At 52.7% G+C, this 22,070-nt stretch overlaps 1 protein-coding gene across 1 annotated transcript; it reads left to right on the forward strand.

Moving 5' to 3' along the window:
* Positions 1–5,925: 5,925 nt before the first annotated feature.
* Positions 5,926–20,284, forward strand: GCK (glucokinase). The gene is made up of 11 exons (XM_055589376.1): positions 5,926–5,936; positions 6,851–6,902; positions 10,853–11,015; positions 11,563–11,717; positions 12,796–12,915; positions 14,482–14,577; positions 14,784–14,883; positions 16,887–17,070; positions 17,975–18,130; positions 18,766–18,999; positions 19,254–20,284. The coding sequence occupies exons 1-11, from the start codon at positions 5,926–5,928 to the stop codon at positions 19,396–19,398; spliced, it is 1,416 nt and encodes a 471-aa protein (XP_055445351.1). The 3' UTR covers positions 19,399–20,284.
* Positions 20,285–22,070: the final 1,786 nt, after the last annotated feature.

The raw sequence follows: 22,070 nt of genomic DNA on the forward strand, positions 1-22,070 counted from the left end.
CCCCGCGGGTTGTCTTGTCCTCCCCTTCATGGCTGTATGGGGTACCAACAGATCCAGTGATGCTCCAAATGCAAGAGCTGTGGGGCTTCCACTGCCACATGTTCCCTAGCTGCCTCCCTCCTGTTGTTTCCAGACGAGGAAGGAGGTGAGGCAAGGCAGGTCCAACCCCCAGTACTGGGTGCATTGGGTACAAACGGAGGCTCTTTGAGTAAGAATGAAGGGGAACCAGCTGTGGGTGGCAAGAAACAATGTTTGCCCCCACCCCTAAGAGCACACATGTCCAGGGCACTGCCCAGGAGCAGTCCACCCACCTGACCAGGGCCAAGGCTCAGGACTTTTTTATAGGCACAGAAACTGAAATTTTGAATGAATCACTTATCTGAGATCAGGTAGGTAGCAAGTGTCCACCAGCTCCCTCTTCCTGTTCCAAGTGCCATGAGGGAGCTGGAACAAGGACTTCCAGGGTCATGGTTCATACAAGGGAGAGACCACTGCCCAGGGAGGCTTGAGGATGAGGCAGCTCTCTCCAGGGGCCCCTGTCTCTTTCCATCTGCAATTGGGACCCCTGACTCTTCTACTTCATCTGTCACTCTTCTTTTTTTAATGTTGATATAAAATGCATGCAATGAAATTCACCTTTTTAATCAAGTTTACTGTTTTGTTTTTATAGATATAATTTTAAAATATTTATTTATTCATTTGGCTGTACCAGGTCTTAGTTGTGGGATTTTCTTAAAAATTTTTAAAATTTGTCTATTTTTGACTGCACTGGGTCTTCTTTGGGCTTCCCTGGTGGCTCAGATGGTAAAGAATCTTCCTGCAAAACAGGAGACCCAGGTTTGATCCCTGGGTCAAGATTTCCTGGGTCAAGATCTCCTGGAAAAGGGAATGGCAAACCACTCCAGTATTCTTGCCTGGAGAATCCCTGGACGGAGGAGCCTGGTGGGCTACAGTCCATGGGGTCTTCGCTGCTGGGAGAGCGTTTTCTCTAGTTGTGGCAAGCAGGGGCCACTCTCTCGTTGCAGTGCTACGGGCTTCTCGTTGCAGTGGCTTCTCTTGTTGCAGAGCACAGGCTCTAGAACGCTCAGGCTTCAGTAGTTGCTGCTCACAGGCTCAGCTGCCCCACAACATAAGGGATCCTCCCGGACCAGGGATTGAACCCATGTCTCCTGCATTGGCAGGTGGACTCTTAACCACTGGACCACCAGAGAAGTCCCAGTTGTGGGATTTTCAATCTTCAGTTGTGGCATGTGGGATCTAGTTCCCTAAACAGAGATCAAACCTAGGCCCTCTGCATTGGGAGCATGAAGTCTTAGCCACTGGACCACCAGGGAAATCCCTCAAGTTTGCTATTGGTTGTTTTTTTTTTTTTTTAATTTTTAATTGAAGGATAATTGCTTTACAGAATTTTGTGGTTTTCTGTCATAGATCAACAAGAATCAGCCATAAGTACAGCCATATTTGCGTGTTTTCTGTACAATTTGTTTCTACTTTTATCATTATTGATTCCTTTATTCTTAGGTTTACTTTATATTCTATTTGTTGGGGTTTTTTTTTAATACCTTTAGAGGAATGCTTTGCTCGTTGATTTTTCATTTATTTTTTTTGTAAGTGAATTAAGGGTTCCTTTCAGTTTTGCTTTAGCTATTTTTTTAAAATATAAATTTATTTATTTTAATTGGAGGCTAATTACTTTACAATAGTGTATTGATTTTGCCATACATCAACATGCATCCACCATGGTGCTTTAGCTATTATCTGTACTTTTTACATTTGGTATACTCATGGTTATACATTTATAAAGGGGGGTGTGACCCAACTCAGATTTCCTCTTTAGCCCAAATGCCATTTACAACAGCCTAATTTCCTTTGTGTACCCTTTGAGTGCATTATTTCAAGTCACTATAAATATATGTATTTCTCCAAACGCCTCTGACTTTGTTCTGCTGGCCCCTCAATCTAGAATGTGCTTCTCTGCTGGCCATTTCCTGCTCATACATCAGGGACTGCGGGAAGAGGTCCTGAAAAACCCTGTTCTCCAGAGAACCCTCCCAGTCTCTCTCATGTTCCCTCAAGACTCTGCAGCTCTGCCAGTATCAGTTAGCATCTGCTATTTGGTTGTCTCTTCTGCCAGAGTGTAAGGTCCTTGAGAACTAAAAACTAGTCATTTTCATAACCTCAGACAAATTAGACGTTCAATAAATCTTAAATAAATGTGTGATTCAATCCCTTCTGAAGCTCTGTTCGGGTCATTGGTGCTTTCATTCTGAGTGTTAATTAGGGCAGGTTTAATTGCTGTAACCAATACCAAACAGGAAATGGATCTACAGAGCAGAATTGTGTTTGCTCCCATGTTACCCCAGCATTATCCTGCCTCCTTTGGGTCCTGAACGATCCTGCAGCTGGCTGATGTGCAGGACACACCCTGTTCCTCATCCACTCTCTGCCCCCATCCCTCCCATGGCCCCAGCCTTTACGTTTCACCCCAACATCTGGCCCCAGGCCTCCAGGTCCACCTGCTGTCAGAGGCAAGCACTGTGCTGGACAGACCTCTGTGGCCGCTGTGGCTCCCCCCGCCCCGTCACCCCCTCACTCCTCCCCACCTCCCCTGGCTGAAGCTGAGGTCTCTGAACATCTCCATCATGGAAGCAGCTCCAGAGCTACTTCCGGACTCCCAGCATGTGCTTGACCCTGGAGGGACCCTCCCCATCTAGTCAGACTAATCTTCCAGCACACCCGGAGTCAGGCTGAGCTGGGGGTGAATCCTGGCTAAGTCACTGATGGCTGCTGTGTATCAGAAATCCCTTCACTCCCAGGGGCCCCCGCGTCCCCACATTTAAAATGACTGCCCTGAACTTGGCGGCCAGTTGTGATCCACGTAAGCATCTAGCGCAGCAGCCGGCCTGCGGAAGGCACTGGGTACTCCCCAGCGGTGGTTACCGGGGCCCCAGCCCACTCTGCTGTCTCTTGGCTCATCTCCCCCTTTCTCTGTCTCTGACACAGCCACACTACCTGATACCCTCTCATCACCAGGCCCCTGGACTGCCCTTACACAAGGGCGAAGCCAGCCTCCAGTCGACCCTGCTGTGAGCAAACACTTGCAACACCATACTGACCGGCAGGCCCTGTTGTACCAGGTCAGGGAGTACCCACGCTGTTGCCCAGCTGGTGTGGAGGGCTGGCAGGCCAGTGGGGAAGGGGCTTGCAGGAGGGATTCTCCAGCTTCCAGCCTCACTTTCTTTCCCACGGAATATGGAGTCTGGTAATTTGACCCATTTAACTTTGAGCCTCCATCCTTCAGAGTCTGGGTCTCAGAGCCTCTGTGCAAAGATAGCAGATAAGGCCCAACCTTTTTGTTTTTAAGTTGATTTTTAAATACTACTTCATTAGTACAAATCCATTGCAGAAAACACAGGACATATAGATAAGCAAAGAGGAAAAGAAAGTCACTCATATTTCCATGATCATGATAACTACTATTATTATTTTTCTATATTTCCTCCCATGTGTATATCACATATACATATATATGACAAGGTCTTCCCTGATGATCCAGTGGTTAAGACTCCAAGCCCCCACTGCAGGAGGCACAGATTCAATCCCTGGCTGGGGAATTAGGATCTGCATGCTGTGTGATGTGGCCAAAAAAAAAAAAAGAGAGATTTAAATATATATATATATATATATGAGAAAAATGGATTGTGTTATATTTTTAAACTGTTTCTCCTCTGTATTTGTCATCTATTCCTATGTAAAAAATTACCTCAACACTTAGTGGCTTGAAACAACAAAACTTGACCTCACTCCATTTCTGTGGGCCAGGAATCCAGGAGTGGCTCAGCTGGGAGGTTCTGGCTCAGCATGTCTCCTGAGGTTGCAGTCAGGATGTTGCCTGGGGCTGCATCATCTGAAGGCTCAACTGGGGCTGTTGGATCTGCTCCCAAGGTGGTTCACTCACCTGCCTGGCAAGTTGGAGATGCCCATTAGCAGGTGGCCTCAGTTTTTCTCAGTAGAAAAACTATCTACCTCCTGATAGAACCTGAGTGTCCTCACAACCTGGTGCTGGCTTCCCATAGAGTGAAGAAACCAATAGAGAAAAGTGGAAGCTTCATTGTCTTTGATGGCCTAGCCTCACATTTCACAGTCCATCATTTCTGCAATAGCTTATTAGTTACATAGGCTAGACCTATTCAGCACGGGTGGAGCCTACACAGCGGCTTGAATGCCAGATGTGAGGCTCATTGGAGGACCTTTCAGAGGGTAGCCACCGTGTTCTCTCTTAAAAAAAAAAATTATTTATTTGGCCTTGCTGGGTCTTAGCTGGGGCATATAGGATCCTTGATCTTCACTGTGGCATTAGGACTCTTAGCTGTGGCATATGGTATCTAGTTCGCTGGTGAGGGATCAAATCCAGGCCCCCCGCATTGGGAGCATGGCGTCTTAGCCCCTGGACCGCCAGGGAAGTCCCACATTCTCTTTAAACAAAATGTCATTAACATCTTTCCATGCCAACAGAGGCAGATCGATCTTATCATTTTGCATATAAATGTAGCATAGTTTATTTAACCACTTTCCTAAAGTTGGATGTGTGGATTATGTCTCATTTTTTGATCCTATAAAGAGTAACCTGGAATATCCATCACTGAATTTGCTAGATTATTTCCTAGAGATAAATTAAAAAGAATATTAAACCATGCCTATCAATCAGCTCCTTGAGCAACCAAAGGATGAGGACACTGACTAGGACAATAGAAGTCCTTCAGCTCCTTCTCTCTAATAGCCCACATCTCTCTCTCCCATAAAGTCAGGAGCTCACTATCTGCTGAGACATTCTGGCCCATTGCTGGGCAGTCCAGTTGTTTTTATTTTTGAGAAAGTCTAAGCAGAGACCACATTTATCCAACATCCTCAGGACAACCCTTGCAATACCGACCACTCTGTGTCCTGGGCATTGCTCAGGAGCCATTATCTTTGATGTCCTTCCTCTCCTGGCCTCTCTTCCCTGGACAGGTCTGTCACTTGCTACAGTTACTCAACTCCAACCCAGTGCTGACCCTCTGGTGTCACTCCCTCACCTGAAAGGGAAGTGATGAGACAGGGCACAGCTCCTGTGGTGGGAGCACAGGAGAGCTGGCTGAGACATGAGAGTCTGGCTCTGGAGGATTAACTAGTGTGGCCAAGTGGGGGTGTTGGCCTCCTTCCTTCCTGCCCTCACAGGTGCAAGGAGGAAGCCCGGGAAAGGGGTCTGGGGAAGGATGCTCACTGGTCAAATTGAAAGCCAGAGAGGGCCCCAGAAGTCCAGCAAACCAGAAAGGGACCCACTGACCTCTGCCCAGCCCTGTCCTCTCCAGCCTCCCAGAGGACAGGGCTGGGGGATTCTGATCCTCCTCTCAGGTGCTGTGAGCCTGGACCAATAGAAGGGCAGCTGCTCCTTGGTCTGGCCAGTCCAGAAGGCCAGTGTGGGGACTCCAAACCCAGGGATGAGTCCTGCCCCCTCTGTGAAGACAGAGGCACAGAGCCAGGGTCTGGTGGGACAGTGATCTGTCACATGTGGGTCTGGTGAAGCCCTTTTTGCTCTATTTTGGGAAAGAGATCAATCATGTCAAGAGCTTCCTTGGGGATGACCACACTGGCCATTGGCTGGAGAGCCTGGCATTCTATCCAGCCACCCGGCCCACTGTGAGCTCTTGCTAATTTTAGCAGTGCTTGGCAGCTGCAGGCAGGTCCCACTAGACAACTTCACTCCCAGGCAGGGAGCTGGGAGTGGGGAGGAGGGATGGTTCTCAAAGTGAGCACTGGCCTGGACTTTGCAGACCCCAAACCAAAGAATGACCTTCGCCACCTTTTGAGGCAGGTTTTGATGATTTACGGTTGAAGACCTTTGATGAAAACAAGCATTTTCTACTTGGGCAGGGAGGAGGGGGCATGGCCCTGAGGTAAGGATGGGGCCAGTCATCAGAGTGGTGCCCTGCCTCCATCTACTCCCCCACACTTGCCCCACCCCTCCCCTTCCCACCTCCTGGCCCCACCCCCAGCCCCCAACTACCATCAACCCTCACCCCCAGCCCCTACCCCTGCCTCAGCCCAGGCCTGAGCCTGGCTCTCAATGACCCAAATGATGTCTTAGGCACACCCCCCAACCCCTCATTCAACCCACCAGCCTGATTGGGCAAATGGCAGGGTTTGAGGGCTCAGGAGAGGAGCCAAGAGTCTCAAGAGGTCTCACCTTCTGCACCCCAGTTTCACAAGGAGTCTTCCTTGCTCAGGTCCTCAGGCCAGGCCTCCCTGCCACCAGCCTGCCTCTCCCCTCCCAACTGCAGTACAGGCCTCAGGGGAAAATTGGCCAGGGGTCCCCGTGGCTCAAGACCAAGACCAGGTTCAGATTCTTCATCTGGCACAGGGTCAGGCCCTCAGCAGCCCCTTCCAGCCTGCCAGCTCTTCGATGTGCTTTCCTGACCTGGGCAGCGTGAAGACTGTCCACCCTGGACGTCCAAGGACTGAAGGGAACATAGACTGGTTCTGTTCCCTCTCCAGAAACTCTGGGCAACAAATGTCTATCCCTGGGCTGCAGGCATGGGCCACCACTCCATAGCCCTGTCACTCATGACCCCACGCAGGCCTCCTTTGTCCTTTTGGCCCTATCTGACCTGTGGCAGTAGGCAGAGTATCTTAGCAGCTGCCTGCTGAATGCTCTCTGAAGAAGGCCCGGGCAACCTGAGTGGGCAGCTCTCTCCTCCATGGCCCATACCTGCACAGGTAGGCCCCTGACTTCCAGGCTACAGGCCACCCCTGTGCTTCAGCAGGAAGGAGAGTCTCCACCTCCCCCCAAACCTACCTCTTGGCCTCTCAGAGAAGTGGTGATGGAAGCCACAAGGATCCGGGCCCAGACAGCTTTGAACCTGGTAAGGGTCACTGCAAAGCCAGGTGAGTGGTCCCTGGGGCCACGGCTGGGACAGCAGAAGTGGGGAAGGAGCTGGACCCCCTGGAAGGAAGCATGGAAGCTAGGTGGCAGCCGATCCCTCCACTGTCCAGCCTCTCTAGGAGGGGTTTCTCCGTGGACAGTGTCTTCTTGGGGACTTGCTCCTGGGCTGACAGTGCCAGACTGTCCGCTGTGCACTGGCCTCACAAATCCAACCGCTACTTGGCATCAATCTCTCCTTGACTAACAGACACCCTGACATGCCAAGACCAGGTGGATTCCCCCAGCCCTACCCATGCCTCTCGGTCTGTGGGACCTCCCGTCCTAGTGTGCAGCCATCAGTATGCATATAGTCCTTAAGGCCACAGGTCTGGACAAAGCCATTGGATGTACAGGTTGGAAGCAAAGTGGGAGGGGCCAAGTTGGTGGGCAGAGATGATGGGGGCTGGGTCTGTGGAACTTGGTTGAGGACAACTGCTCTCTTTATGCCGTACTTGGCACTTTGGGACCCCACTTCCCTGGCTCAAGAAAGAAGGCAGGACATGCTGCAGGGCTTCCTTTTGACGGATGAGACACGTGAAGGTGTGAAAGTGTCTCCCATCCCAGCATAGCACTGGGAGGGCCCCAGAGGGCCAGGGCATGGGACCCCTGGGCAAATGCTGGACACCCTGTGAGATTTAGAGCCCATCCATTGCCCAGGAGGGCAGTGTGAGCCCCATGTGTGTCCAGCTGCAGCCACTGGATGGCTGTGTACACACAGAGGGTGATCCTGGGCCAGCTGCCACATACTCCTGGGGAAACAGTTCCCCAACCTGCCAACCCCAGACCTGCCTTGAGAATCCCAGGACAGCCAAGATGGGAGCACCCAGGAGAGCCAGAGGGCCGGGACACCAGAAGCCGGGATCCTGGGGGCCATGGCACTGCCAGATGGCGGCGGTGGCCCTGCCTGGGGCATAGAAGAGTTGCTCAGGCAGGAGACCCCCCCACACACACACAATATTCGGGTGTAGCTGTGAGCCTTGATGCTGTGTCCTGTGACCTCTTGGTGAGCAAGCAGGGGTGCAGCTGTGGGGTGAGAGTGGGGGACAGGCTCTGTCTCTGACCTGGGGGACAGGTGGCTTCTTGGGGTTCCTCAGGCAACTCCCTGCAGTCCCTAGGCTGCTCAACAAGGCCTTTAAGCCAGGATGCATGGACACCCAGCCTGGGCTCTGGGAAGGGCTGGGCATCCCAGTGGGGTGGGGAGGGGAGGTGGACTCAGAGCCAGCACCCGGGTTCAAAGCCAGCTCTGAGCTGTCTAGATCTGTGGCCTTGGAAAGGAAGTAGGGGTAATAAAATGCCTGGGTCCCAGGGGATTAAGCAGGCGATACCCTGGGCAGGATCTGGTGCACAGCGCCTGCTCCTGGGGATGTTCGCAGGGGGTCTCTGAGGCAGACCTCTTCCCTGTGACTTGAACCCCACCCATACCCTCCTGGACACACAGCCTTGAGAGTTGAGGGGACTGTGCAGTTAGGAGCACCTCCTCTCAGGGTTGCAGGGTGACTAAGTGTGGTACCTGCAGATACTCACTCAAGGAAGGGGTTTGTACCAATCTTGGAGGATGCTCCCCACGGCCAGAGGGGAGGTCAGCTGGAGGCCCATGTCAGTCTGTGGCCTGCAGTGTTGGTCTGCAGCCACGGAACCTTCCAGCCCCTTTCCAAACATGTGCCCACATGGGTTTGGACACAGAGTGAAGCCATTGGGTCACAACCCCTCATGGGTCCAGGCTTACGGCTATGGGTCAGACTGCCATGATGTAAGGAGACGGGATGAAACCCAGCGGGGCCCGAGGGCTGGACCTCTGCAGGATTAGCATTACTTTTGATAAGAGTCTGTGATGTCGCACAGTCCTATTTGGGGAAAGATGCCAGGCAGCCCTTATGTACCTGGCCTTGGGTGTTGGACCCATGCTGTGTGTTGGCTGCCTGTGGCTACCATCTAAAAGATGAGCAAATGCTAACACCTCCCCTTGTGCCAGGGATATGAGGAAGCTTGTGTAGTATATTCAGCTCAGCGCCTGGCATACTGCAAGGATTTAGCGAATGTTAATGTTACTATTCCTTCTTGGCATGTTTTATGTTTGGAAGTGTGTGTGTGAGAGAGAGAGGGGTCCAAGCTGTAGGCGTGGGCCTCTGAGGACAGCCTGGATGGTTTCACAGAGCATGGGGGCCTCTCCAGGGTTGTGTCCTGTAAGAAGAGCCTTGGGGCAAGGTGCACCCCACCCCATTCCCAGAGCTGCGGAATAGCTTAGCAAACACTGGTGTTTGATTCTCTGTGCTTTGTTGTAGACTTTATCAGCTCCATTCCTGTGTGACCTTCCGTGGGTTTAAGTTTTAAACAAGGGGGTCTTGGTAAGAGAACTGGTTCCTAAGTAAGGATCTGTACCCATTAAGAATGCTTTGGGCTTCAGGAAATGAAACACCTGACTAACCATGGCCTTAAGTGATGAGTGCTTGCTTCCACACGCGGCACAGGGAGGTGTGTGGGTCCGGGGCTGACTCAGCATGTCAGTGACGTCATCAGGGCTCGGCTCACTCTGCCTCTCTTCACTGCCATCTATAATATGCTAATAGCCTTTTCTCTTCAGCCTTGTCTCCTCATGGTTCAGGATAGCTGCTACAGTGCCGGTTATCACACTCTTATACAGTTGTGTATACAAAGTTGGCAGGGCACTGACCTTCCCCAGAGGGCCCTCCTCCTGCTAAAAACAGGCTTCCCTTCACCCATCATTGGCCAGAACTGGGCCACATGCCCAACTGTAAACCAAATCACCAGCAAAAACAGGACAGGATAACTGGGCTTGGCTTAGCCCAATCATGGGATGTCGCCTCAGCCTGGTGAGGGGCTGTCTTCCTTTAAGGTGATTGCCCCCCAGTCTCCCAACAAAATGTGGGCTATCAAAACTGAGGAAGAAGGGGCAAATAGCTGTGTCATCTCCTTATTGGAATTCAGAGCATCTCCACCCCCGAGCTCACATGGAAAACTGCCAGCAAAAGAGGCTGAGGTTTTTGAAGAGTGGATCTGTGGTTTTTATTCGAGTATCTGCCCTTTGTTTTTTGGTCCGAATATCCAGGGAGTAAAAATGGCCTTTTCTGTATGAATACATGCTATTGTGCAAAGAAGGAAGGGCTGCCATACCACTGTCCACATGCAAGGTCAGAGCAGGGTCTCTGCTTTCTGGGGATTCATGGACATGGGTACTGTGTTTACACCCAACCTTGTGCCACCATGAAGGGGTGAGTGAGTGGCCACTCCTTCAAAGAGTGTGGGAGGAGACCCTTGCCCAGGCTGTCCATACTCACAGGAATGGTGACATTGAATCTATCTTTTATATATAGGGACCCTTCCTCCCTCTAATGGCCTCAGCAACTTCCAGGCTGTGGACACCATGCTTTAGTCCAACAGACACCTCTAACTAACTGGTGTCACCTCTAACTGGTGCCTTGACTAACACTTAATGAAAATTTGCACCACTGGCCCATTTACTCCCTTAGCATAAACTCCTAGAGGTAGAATGATTGGATCTTTTAGACAATAATGGCCAGCTGCCCATCGCCTTCCAGACAGGCTCTTCCAGCCTGTGTCTCACCCACTCTCCTGGTTAGCACCTCCCTCTTCCCCTGACCTGGATCAGGGGTACAAAGCGGGTGCCTCATCTGCCCTCTGCCCCTCACCCCCAGGCTGCATTTGTTTAGAAGGGGTGTTGGAACTCCACTGTCTTAATTTTCCAACTGCTTTTAACTGCAGTAGTTTGAAATGATGGGTCATCCTAGACTCAGGGTGAGGGGACAAAAGAAGACCCTCAGTGTGGGTGAGAAATACCCACTCCGCAGGTTCCCCCTCCCTAACTGCACAGCTCCTCTCCCACCCAACTGCTCTCCACCCCTCCCTGTGCAGGCGGAACAGATCCTGGCAGAGTTCCAGCTGCAGGAGGAGGACTTGAAGAAGGTGATGAGGCGGATGCAGAAGGAGATGGACCGAGGCCTGAGGCTGGAGACCCACAAGGAGGCCAGTGTGAAGATGCTGCCCACCTATGTGCGCTCCACCCCAGAGGGCTCAGGTACCGTGGTCCAGGACAGGGCTGGGATGGAACCCACATGGGAGCCAGCAGGTCCTCAACCAGAGGCAGCTGTCCCCTGGCTCCAGCAGGAAGAAGTGCCCTAGGCCCTTCTTAACAGCCCTGACTGTTCCTAGCAGCCCCAGCATGCTGGGCCCCAGACACTGGCCTGTTCTTACTCTTGGCTCCATTGGCTCAGCCCTGGGGCCTTCAGGCTCATTCTGACCTCAGAGAAACTGTTTTTTTTTCATTTCACAAGGAGAAAAATGGTTTCCTATAGTCATTTGGGGGACTCTCAGCCCAATCCCGAGTCTGGACCATTTTCCTAGATCTTCAGGTGGGCTCTGGGCTTGGGGGGAGTTCAGTCCAAGGCAAGGAATTCCTGCTGACTTACCCAGTTCACCTTTGACCCTTTCCACAGTTTACTCTGGGGTCCGGTACCAGGGGCCCCTCTGGTGCCCCCACCATGCCTTTACCTCCTCTTCTCCAGTCTCGGGGGTCCTGCCAGGCGGTGCCCATGAGACTGATGTACTTTTGTCTGTGGCTGCAGAGGTTGGGGACTTCCTCTCCCTGGACCTGGGTGGCACCAACTTCCGGGTGATGCTGGTGAAGGTGGGAGAAGGCGAGGCGGGACAGTGGAGTGTGAAGACCACACACCAGATGTACTCCATCCCCGAGGATGCCATGACGGGTACTGCTGAGATGGTGAGCACCCTGGGCTAGGGAACAAGGGGCTGGGTGGGAGAGGGAGTGCAGGGACCAGGGTCAAGACCATCCAGGATCTTGGAGCTTGGCTAGTCCTGGTGTTAGGGCCTACCTGTTCATCAAGGGCAGGTGGCTGTGGGCCCAACTTCAGGGGGCCCTGCTACAGGAAAGAGAAGCAGCTGAGAGGCCCAGGTGGATGGTCGTGGGGCATGGCCCCAGCAAGTTGCACCACTGCCCAGTTTCCTGGAAGGATCAGAAACATGGTAGGACAGTCAAGAGAACACTCTAGTCCAACAGGTTCACAGTCCATGAATGCATTCTACTTCCTTCCCACATGGCCTTCCCTCACCCTCCACCAACATAGATGCCAGGGGCCATGACTGCAATGATAATATCTGCCCATGGGGAGGACTCAAGAAGGACCACAGAAGTAGAATGAGCCCTAGGGGAGATGGATGGAGCCAGAGCCGATTTCCTTGAGGCACAGGGTTTTAAGAGCCAATTTCCTTGGAATGCTGCAGGACCGGGCGTGCATCCAGGAAGCAGGATAGTGTTGCTGCCTCCCTGGGCCTGGAACCCACTGGGGAGCTTAATCGATCAGCAGGCACTCAGTAACGCCCAGCTCTGTGGACAGGCCTATGTGAGTGGGGTGGTGGCCAGTCCTCGCAGGTCCAGGAGTTGGGTGGCCAGGACACTTGGAGGCAGCAAAGAACACTTTGGGTGTTGAAGCTAGAAACCATAGTTATAGCCAGGGATACACCTCTGTCCAAAGTCTGAGGCTGGATGCTGCTGGGTCCAGCTGGGAGGGCCAGACTGGCAGAGCACAGCTGCGCTGGGGACCAACCCCATTGTCCTGGCATTGCCTGTCCTGAGGACTGCTATCAGTGGAACTCTGGCATGGGGGTCGTGCACAGGGCTTGCTTGAGTCCGGACAAGCAGTGGTGATAAGGAGCAGGGGACTGAGGGCAGGTCCAGAGGCCATGCTTTCCAGGGGCCTATGGTTCAGCAAGGGCTGAGAAGCACCCTGGCACAAGGCTTGCCTTCTGCAGCTGATGGCCACCTTGGTGTTGTCTTCCAGCTCTTTGACTACATCTCTGAGTGCATTTCTGACTTCCTGGATAAGCATCAGATGAAGCATAAGAAGCTGCCCTTGGGCTTCACCTTCTCCTTTCCCGTGAGGCATGAAGACATTGACAAGGTGGGGCTAGGTGTGAGGTGGGCAGGGGAGGAGGTGGATGGATGGGTGGACAGGCACCCCAGAGAAAAGGGCCCATGAGCTCTGCCCTGGGCTGCTTTCAAATGCAGCATCCCACGTTGGGAAAGAGACTTGGACTCAAACAAGCTCCATCACTTACCTCCTGTGAGACTCTGGGAAATAATCATAATATTAGCTGATTCTTACTATTTGCCTCAAGCCTCCTTGCAACCCTATGAGGTATGCATAACACCCCCATTACAGAGTAGGAAACTGAGGCATAGCAACTTGCCCACAGTGGGAAGTGGCAGCGCTGGGGTTCAAACTCAGGCAGCCAGGCTCCAACACACCAGCGTGTCATCACTATGCTGTACCTTCTGCTGGGGAGGCGGCAATGTCCCAGGGCTGCAGCTTTACCCTGCCTTCTGGCAGGTAAGTTAGCCTGTCAGTTACACATGCCTCCACACATACACACATATATGTAAATTATACACACACACAGACACATGTAAATTATGTGTATATATGTGCATAAGTTATGCATGTGAATCACATGTGTGCACATAAATTATACATGCATGTGTTTAAATTACACACATGCATGCACTCATGCTGAATATACATATATAAACATATAAGTTGTACATGCAAATTTTTATACATAAATATATTATACAAACATATATACACACACAGGTCAGTTATTTTTTGTATATATCTACACATGTCAATTATACATTCATATATACATGTAAATTATACACATCAAGTATATGTACATATACACATGTAAATTACACCTGCATATTTACACATGTCAATCATACCTACATGCGTATATGCATGTGATCATATATATATACACACACATTCACAGATAAATGATACATACTCATCTACACACATTAATTATACTAATGTATATACATGTGTATGTGAATTATATATACATACATACACACAATTATACATAACACATGAGACCTCTGGGTCAGAGAGAAAGCCAAAGTCAGTACTCCTGGCAGAGGCAGCTGTGGGAGCAACATCTTATGTTGGTTTTCCAATCCCTAGTCCCCACTGGACATTGGGGGCCGGATGGGACCTTCACAGACAAAAGCTGCACACAGGAGAGGAGCCCTGAACTTACATTGGCTGTTCCCCTCTGGACCTCCTCCTCACTCAGGGATGATGACTCTAAGCTTAACTATACAGGCATCCTTAAATTGGCTGGAACCTAACTCTGCAGAAATTTGAGATATAGATGGAGAATTGTCTCCAACACTTTTCAAAGTTATATGGCTGCTTTGAGCCTCAGTTTCCTCAGCTTTAAAGTGGGTTCACATTGTACTTCTCTGGAGATCCAGTGGTTAAGATCCCATTCTTCCAATGCAGGAGGCATAGGTTTGATTCCTGGTCGGGGAACTAAGAACTCACATGCTGAGCCACGTGACCAAAAGTTTAAAATAAATAAATACAGTGGGTGCACATCCCTGTGGTCTGAGTTAGCTTCCATACCTGCACACCTACCCCCAGCATCCAGCAGTCACTGAGACCCTCCTCTCCCCTCAGGGCATCCTTCTCAACTGGACCAAGGGCTTCAAGGCCTCGGGAGCAGAAGGCAACAACATTGTGGGGCTCCTGCGAGATGCCATCAAGCGGAGAGGTGTAAGTGGCACCTCCACCTGCCCCTGTGACTGCCCTGGACCCTCCTCCCCCCGCCTTAGGCCAGGATGCTAGCGAGGGCCTGCTGGGTGTCCCCTCAGGAAGGGGTCTCTGCCTCCTGCGCCTGGCTGGAACGGCTCGGAGCCCACTAAGCTGAGACCCCCACCCCCAACCAGCCTTATCACCGCTGTCTCTCCACCTCTTGGCAGGACTTTGAGATGGACGTGGTGGCAATGGTGAATGACACTGTGGCCACGATGATCTCCTGCTACTATGAAGACCGCCGGTGTGAGGTTGGCATGATTGTGGGTAAGGATGCACGCCCTGCCCGACCCAGGAGCCCTAGCCACCCAAAGACAGAGCTGAGGTTTCTCATCTACAGCAGACTACACAGTGCCTCTGTGCCTCCGTCACGGCCACCCAAGGTGCTGGAGCCCAGAGTGGTCTTGTGAGCAGCATGGGTGTCCCGAATGCACGTGCTATTTATTGGTAGGAAGCATTTCAACACTTGCAAGTCACTGCCTCAGATGGCACACCAGCTGCATGCATGTCCACCTGGCCCGTCAGGATTTAATTAAATCACCTCATGTGGTAAATTGACCAACCTGGACAGATTTGTCCAAGTGGAAGAGGATAAACCTGGGTGGCGTCATCCCTTCCTGGACAGTCTTACTGCACCCCAGGGCAGCCAGCCACCCTGCCGGAAATGAAGGCAGGTACCAGGAAAGGGGACAATGTGGGCCCCAGTGGGCCCTTCCCACCAACCGTGGGGCTTTCCCAGAAGTTCCCAAGGCCTTTACAATGTTTACTGCAATGCGTGAAGACACAGGTGTGTGGGTATTTCCCTGGACTCTCTGGGCCCTGGTTACCCAGAAAGGCAGCGTTAAGTTTGTTTGCTTCCACGGCCCCTTCAGAGTCAGCCCTGAGGGGTTCTGTATTCATGTTCTTACCATCTCTCTGCAACTGTATGAACATGTCCCAAGGGGCAGCCTGGTCGACTCTGCCTCTCCTCTAGTTTCTCACTTTTCTTCCTTCCACCCTCACCTTCCAGCTGAAAGTTAAGTCCACCCCTAAACAGAAGCCCCAGGGGCCCTGGCTCTCTCGTCCCTGAGAGGAGAGAGAACTGCCTGGGTCAGTTCCCCAGCACACCTCCACCTGGGCTCTGTGGCCGATGGCCTCAGGCTCGCCTCTGGAGCAGAGATGGTAGAGGAGCTAGTGATCACATTCGCCCTGCAACAGTCTTGGTGTCTCTGCTCTGCGGTTAAACACATGTTTATGATAATTACCAAAACCTAAAAATTGGGAGAAATCACGTCAAAGTCTGAATTTCTGTATTTTTTTCCCCACAAAATCTTGGAAGGCCCAGCATCACTGGGCCTGGATCCCAGGTAGCTCCACTGCTGGTATGAGGTTGGTATGACTGAGTGGCTGTCCCTCACAGCTTGAGGGGTGTGCAGTCACGTTCAGATTGATGCTCTGCTATCACTATTTTGAAACTCAATTTATGAACAAAGGACTCCATGTTTTCACTTTGCATGGGACCCTGCAGATTATAAATTCCATGGCCAGGCCCACCTGCAGTGACCTGTGTGCTGCTCCCAAGGGCCCACACGCTGCCTCAGTCACCACTGGGTGTGTGCGTGCGTGCTCATCCTCTTAGTCGTGTCCAACTCTTTGCGACACTATGGACCGTAGCCTGCCAGGCGCCTCTGTCCATGGAATTCTCCAGGCAAAAATACTGGAGTGGGTTGCTATTTCCTCTTCCAAGGGATCCTCCCAACCCAGGAACTGGACCCACACTTCCTGCATCTCCTGCATTGGCAGATGGATTCTTTACCACTGAGCCACCTGGGAAGCCTGACCTCTGGGTGGCCCCCCTCAAAAAAGAACAGAGGCTGAGACAGAGTTCAAATAGATGTTTAGAAAGTGCCAGAAAACAAGAGGGATGCACAGACAAGACAAAATCATAACATTCCACACCCATCTGTAATTGGCAAAGCACTTTAACATATATTCTTTCCCTCACTTCTCTCAACTCCAGGTAACAGGGGGAGTAGGTGTTACCAACCCCTTTTGGGGAAGAAGAACCACCCAGGGAGGTGGGCTTATCTACCTGAGGTCACACAGCAAACCCAGACCTTCCAGCTCCTGGGACAGCTGGTTTTCCTTTGCTGCAGAGAGATGGAGGGAGTGGTGAGGGTTGAGGGCTCAAAGAAGCTGGGAAGACAGGGCCACACAGGGCTTCCTGCAGGGGCGATGCACCCAGGACAGCTGGCATCCCAAGTGGGATCCAACGATGCCACTTCCCATAGGCACGGGCTGCAACGCTTGCTACATGGAGGAGATGCAGAACGTGGAGCTGGTGGAAGGGGACGAGGGCCGCATGTGTGTCAACACCGAGTGGGGCGCCTTCGGGGACTCAGGCGAGCTGGACGAGTTCCTGCTGGAGTACGACCGCGTGGTGGATGAGAACTCCCTGAACCCCGGCCAGCAGCTGTAAGGACCGCCCCTCCCCCGACCATGCGGCAGATGGGGCCGGCCCGCAGCTAATGGGCTTGTTTTTAAACAGTTCTGGGGGAAAGCAAACTGACAATCTCTTCATAAGCTGGCTCGTTTCTTCCTTCAGCTCAGACACGTGTGCCCCTCTGTGAACCGGAAATAGAGATGCCAAGATTAGTCTTTAAAAAGAGGGCCTGTGGACAGATGAGCAGGGACTTCCCCCGTTCCAGCAGGTGACCACTGGCACAGGAAGACTGAGAAGCCCCCAGCAAGGCTGACTGGGCTTAATCAAGAGATCCCCAAAGTACGGCTCTGAACAAGTTACCAGAATGAATTGGCGTAATCTGGAGGATGTTGCAGGTTCAGAGCTTGTCAGGGCTTTCCTTTATCAACTGCCTACTCTGCACCAGGCACCTGAGCTTCTTCTCTGGCTCTCCTAAACCTCGGGGAGGTCGGTAGTATTCAATAAAAGAGGAAAACACTGGAGGCCTACAGACTCTAGGGCTGATGTGCCAACTCGGTGGATTCTAGGCGCACAGGGACCCTAGGAGCCCTAGCAAATGGGCAGAGGCCTGCTCCAGGCTGGCCACTAGCCCCTCTGAGCCTGAGCTTCCCCAACTGTCTCTGGGTGATGAGAAGAGCTCCTATCACATAAATGCGGGGAGATCGAAGTGGGCTCAGCTCAGGGTCCTTTGGGAGGAAGGTCTTAGAAGGACTGAACTGTGGCCCCACCATGGAGCGTTCTCAAAAGCCCAGGTGGATTAATACCGAAATGGGCTTGAACCCAGTGTCACAGCGTCCCACATGGCCTCCTTTTGGCTGTGATGGGGCGGTGGCCGATCTCCGTCTGCTCGTGGGGACCTCCCTGCGGGGAATGACTCGGCTGTCCTCCTCTGCCCAGGTACGAGAAACTCATCGGTGGCAAGTACATGGGTGAGCTGGTGCGGCTTGTGCTGCTGAAGCTTGTGGACGAGAATCTGCTCTTCCACGGAGAGGCCTCGGAGCAGCTGCGCACGCGCGGCGCCTTCGAGACACGCTTCGTGTCTCAGGTGGAGAGGTACGCGGGGCGCTTGGGGGATAGGGGTAGGGTACGGGCGGCGGTGTGCACGCAGAGGTTCCAGGACCCAGACGCAGAAGTCGGGGGGAGGGGGGGGCTCCAAGTATGGGTCGGACCTGGGCGAAGCTCAGGGGGCAGAGGGCGGGGCCGGGACCCAAATCTGGGTCCCAGGGTAGCGGTGAGGTCCTGGGACGTGTGCTGGGAGCCGGGCTCAGAGGGCAAGGCTCAGGGCGTAGGGGCTCAGGACCGGCTAAGGTCCAGGGATGGGGCACCGGGGGCGGGTGTGGCTTCCGGCTCCCGAAGGAACTTCCCTCAGGACAATCGACGGAGACCACACCTCCCCTCTGCGGCTCCCCCACCCGCCGTGGGCCTAGTCTCATTTCATCCACTCAACAGTCCAGAGGCGCGGCAGTTGTCCACTTTAGGGCTGAGACCCTGGGCTTAGAGAGACGAGTAATGACCAAATTGCTGCTGGTCCCGGCGGAGTCAGACCCTCTCCCCTCGGGACTCGTAGACCCAAGCTCTCTGCCTGGGAGAAGTGGGCAGGGGAAGGGGCAGAGACCGCCGCGGTGGGGATCTGGCTGGTCCCAGACCAAGAGACCCTCCCGCAATGTCCTCTCATCCCCTCCCCGCAGCGATTCCGGTGACCGCAAGCAGATCTACAATATCCTGAGCACTCTAGGGCTGCGACCCTCGGCCACTGACTGTGACATTGTGCGCCGAGCCTGCGAAAGCGTGTCCACGCGCGCCGCGCACATGTGCGCCGCGGGACTGGCGGGCGTCATCAACCGGATGCGCGAGAGCCGCAGCGAGGACGTGATGCGCATCACCGTGGGCGTGGACGGCTCCGTGTACAAGCTGCACCCCAGGTGAGCCCGCGCGGCCTTCTGCCGGTCGAACCCTGGTCCAACCTGCCCCTTGTGAGTTTGCAACGTTAGGGGAGAACCCGGGCGTTGGTCTCCATCTATGATACTCAGGCAGAGAGGGAAGCTCTCCGAGGTCCCGAGAATTCTTAAACTCTCCGTACTCCCTTGGACCCCAGACACAGGAGGAGGGTTCCCTTGTTTTACCCCCTGCCGTGCATTCAGCGCGGTACCGGCAGCCAAGCTTCCCCTCTACACAGCTTCAAGGAGCGGTTCCACGCCATCGTGCGCAGGCTGACGCCCAGCTGTGAAATCACCTTCATTGAGTCGGAGGAGGGCAGCGGCCGGGGCGCGGCCTTGATCTCCGCGGTGGCCTGTAAGAAGGCCTGCATGCTGGGCCAGTAAGAAGAAAGGCTGCAAGGCAGGAAGGAAGCTGTGGTCGGCTACTGGAACTGGGCTCCAGGGGACACTCTCCTTACAAGTCCCCCCAACCTGGCCCAATCGAGAGGCTTCTCCTTCTGAGGACCTTGGATGCCTCCCATCCCAGCTGTCACCTCCAGAAGATGGGGGAAAGCCTCTGGAGAGGTTGCGGAGGGCCCAGGCAGGCCTTTTCTCTCAGGGTCAGTTGGTGAGCTAGCCCTAGGGCCCTGACTGGGTCGGGAGCAGAAATGAACAGGAATGGAGAACCCTCAAAGTACCTCGCCTTTCTTGCTGGAATCAAGGACCCAGAAGGGAGTTATTCACTCAGGATTTTGTTGCATTTCTGCACTGCTTGTCTCTTGGAGCTTTCAGCCTGGCTCAACCCTGGCTCTGAGAAGGGGGTGCCCTCTGGACCCTACTATGGCCTGGCTTCCCCATGAGCTCAGCCTGCGTGGGGAGGCAGCCCTCCTCACCTGGCCAGACCTAGACCTGGATTCCACAGGGGCCCCGGGGAGCTGCTGATCACTCAGGCCCGGGAAATGGAAGGGACAAGCTCCACAGTAGAGCCTGTAGGTACCCCGAGGCCTGGAGATGGCAGCCTTTTCCCTCCCATCCTGCCATCCCTGAGTGGTCTGTGGTTCTGGAATGGACCCTCACAGGAAATGCAGGAGACAGAGTCCCCAAAGCCTCTGCCCAGAGGGGCCCAGGAAAAGGAGGAGTCCCCCCACCCACAGACAGGCCTGGGAACATCTCTGGGATCGAGTCCCCGGCTCCCATGGCCCTGGGCACTCAGAAAGCCCAGCAGCACACAGCACACACCCCAAGGGACAAGCTAGGCCTCTTTCTTCTTAGCAGACTTCCATGTACCACACCAGCATATCCATGCCCAACCTGGAACTGTGTGGGTTTTTTTTTTTTTTAATTAAAAGTTTTAAAAGTTTAGAACATGACCTTGTCCACTGTTCTTTGAGCTCTGTGTATGAGACTGGGGGACAGCACACATACAGACGTGCTCCTGTGCACACAGACACTCTGCAGGCCAAGGTGTGTCTTGAAATTTGCCATCCTCTCTGGTGAGCCATGCTGGGGACTATGAAGAGTAACACACAAGGATGAAGGAACAGGAATGGCATGGCATGGTGTGCGTGGGTGTGGTCAGGGGTCCTGGACTTGACCAGGCCTCTGCCCACCAGCCTGTGGGATTCAGGGTGTGGTTCCACCTGTCTGTAATCACTCAGCAGCTCTGAGGTCTCTGAGAGCTTCCAGGTGAAATCCTGGAGGGAGTGGGGCTACTCTAAGAAGGGGGAACAGGGCTGATCTCCGGGGACTGGTCCTGCTGCAGATCGGTCTCAGCAGGGAGTCCCTGGAGCCACTTAGGTTGTGACAGTGATGGAAGGTGTCGGAGACAGAATTACAAGAAGTCACGTGGGGACTTCCCTGGTGGTCCAGTGGCTAAGACTCCGCACTCCCAGTGAAGGGGGCCCGGGTTCCATCCCTGGTCTGGGAACTAGATCCCCCATGCCACAACTAAGAGTTTTCATGCTGCAACAGAAGATCCTGTGGGCTGCAGTTAAGACCCAGTGCAGCCAAATAAATATTTTTTTTAAAAGAAGTCACATGATTTCTGTGATCCTTTCAAGTTTACTCCTGAAAGAAATGCCTGTTTCACATCAGCCAAGCCTCAGGGCTAAGACCTTCTTACACACAAACCCAGTTACATATGAACATGTATTTGTAAGATTTTAACATACACTCCGGAGAAGGCAATGGCACCCCACTCCAGTACTCTTGCCTGGCAAATCCCATGGACAGAAGAGCTTGGAAGGCTGCAGTCCATGGGGTCGCTGAGGGTCGGACACGACTGAGCGACTTCACTTTCACTTTTCACTTTCATGCATTGGAGAAGGAAATGGCAACCCACTCCAGTGTTCTTGCCTGGAGAATCCCAGGGACGGGGGAGCCTGGTGGGCTGCCGTCTATGGGCTCGCACAGAGTCGGACACAACTGAATCGACTTAGCAGCAGCAGCAGCAGCAACATACACTCACTTTTTTTTTCAGGTTTTTGGATGTTGTTATCTTTTTTAATTTAATTTTTATTTTATGTTGGAGTAGTTGGACATGACTAAAGAGACTTAGCACATTGTTGATTTACAATGTTGTGTTAGTTTTAGGTATACAGAAAAGTGGTTCAGTTATACATATACATATATCCATTCTTTTTCAGATTATTTTCCCCTCTCAGTTATTACAGAATCCTGAGTAGAGTTCCCTTTGCTATACAGTAGGTCTTTGTAGATTATCTTATACATAGTAGGGCTTCCCCTGTGGCTCAGTGGTTAAAAAAATTCACCTGCAATGCAGGAGACATGGGTTCAATCCCTGGGTCAGGAAGATCTGCTGAAGGAGGGCATGGCAACCCACTGCAGTCTTCTTGCTTGGAGAATCCCATGGACAGAGGGGCCTGGTGGGCTACAGTCCATAGGGTCACACAGTCGGACACGACTGAAGTGACTGAGCACACATGCGTAGTGTGTATTACACTCACTTTTCAATGAGAGAAACCAGCAAATCTGGAATGACTATGTTGTTTCATTCAGTACTTAACCCAAAGTTGTGATTTTGAGTTTTCATGCCCTCCTTGAGATGCTGTCCCATT

The sequence above is a fragment of the Bubalus kerabau genome, chromosome 8 (genome assembly GCF_029407905.1).
Source record: "Bubalus kerabau isolate K-KA32 ecotype Philippines breed swamp buffalo chromosome 8, PCC_UOA_SB_1v2, whole genome shotgun sequence".
NCBI lineage: Eukaryota > Metazoa > Chordata > Mammalia > Artiodactyla > Bovidae > Bubalus > Bubalus kerabau.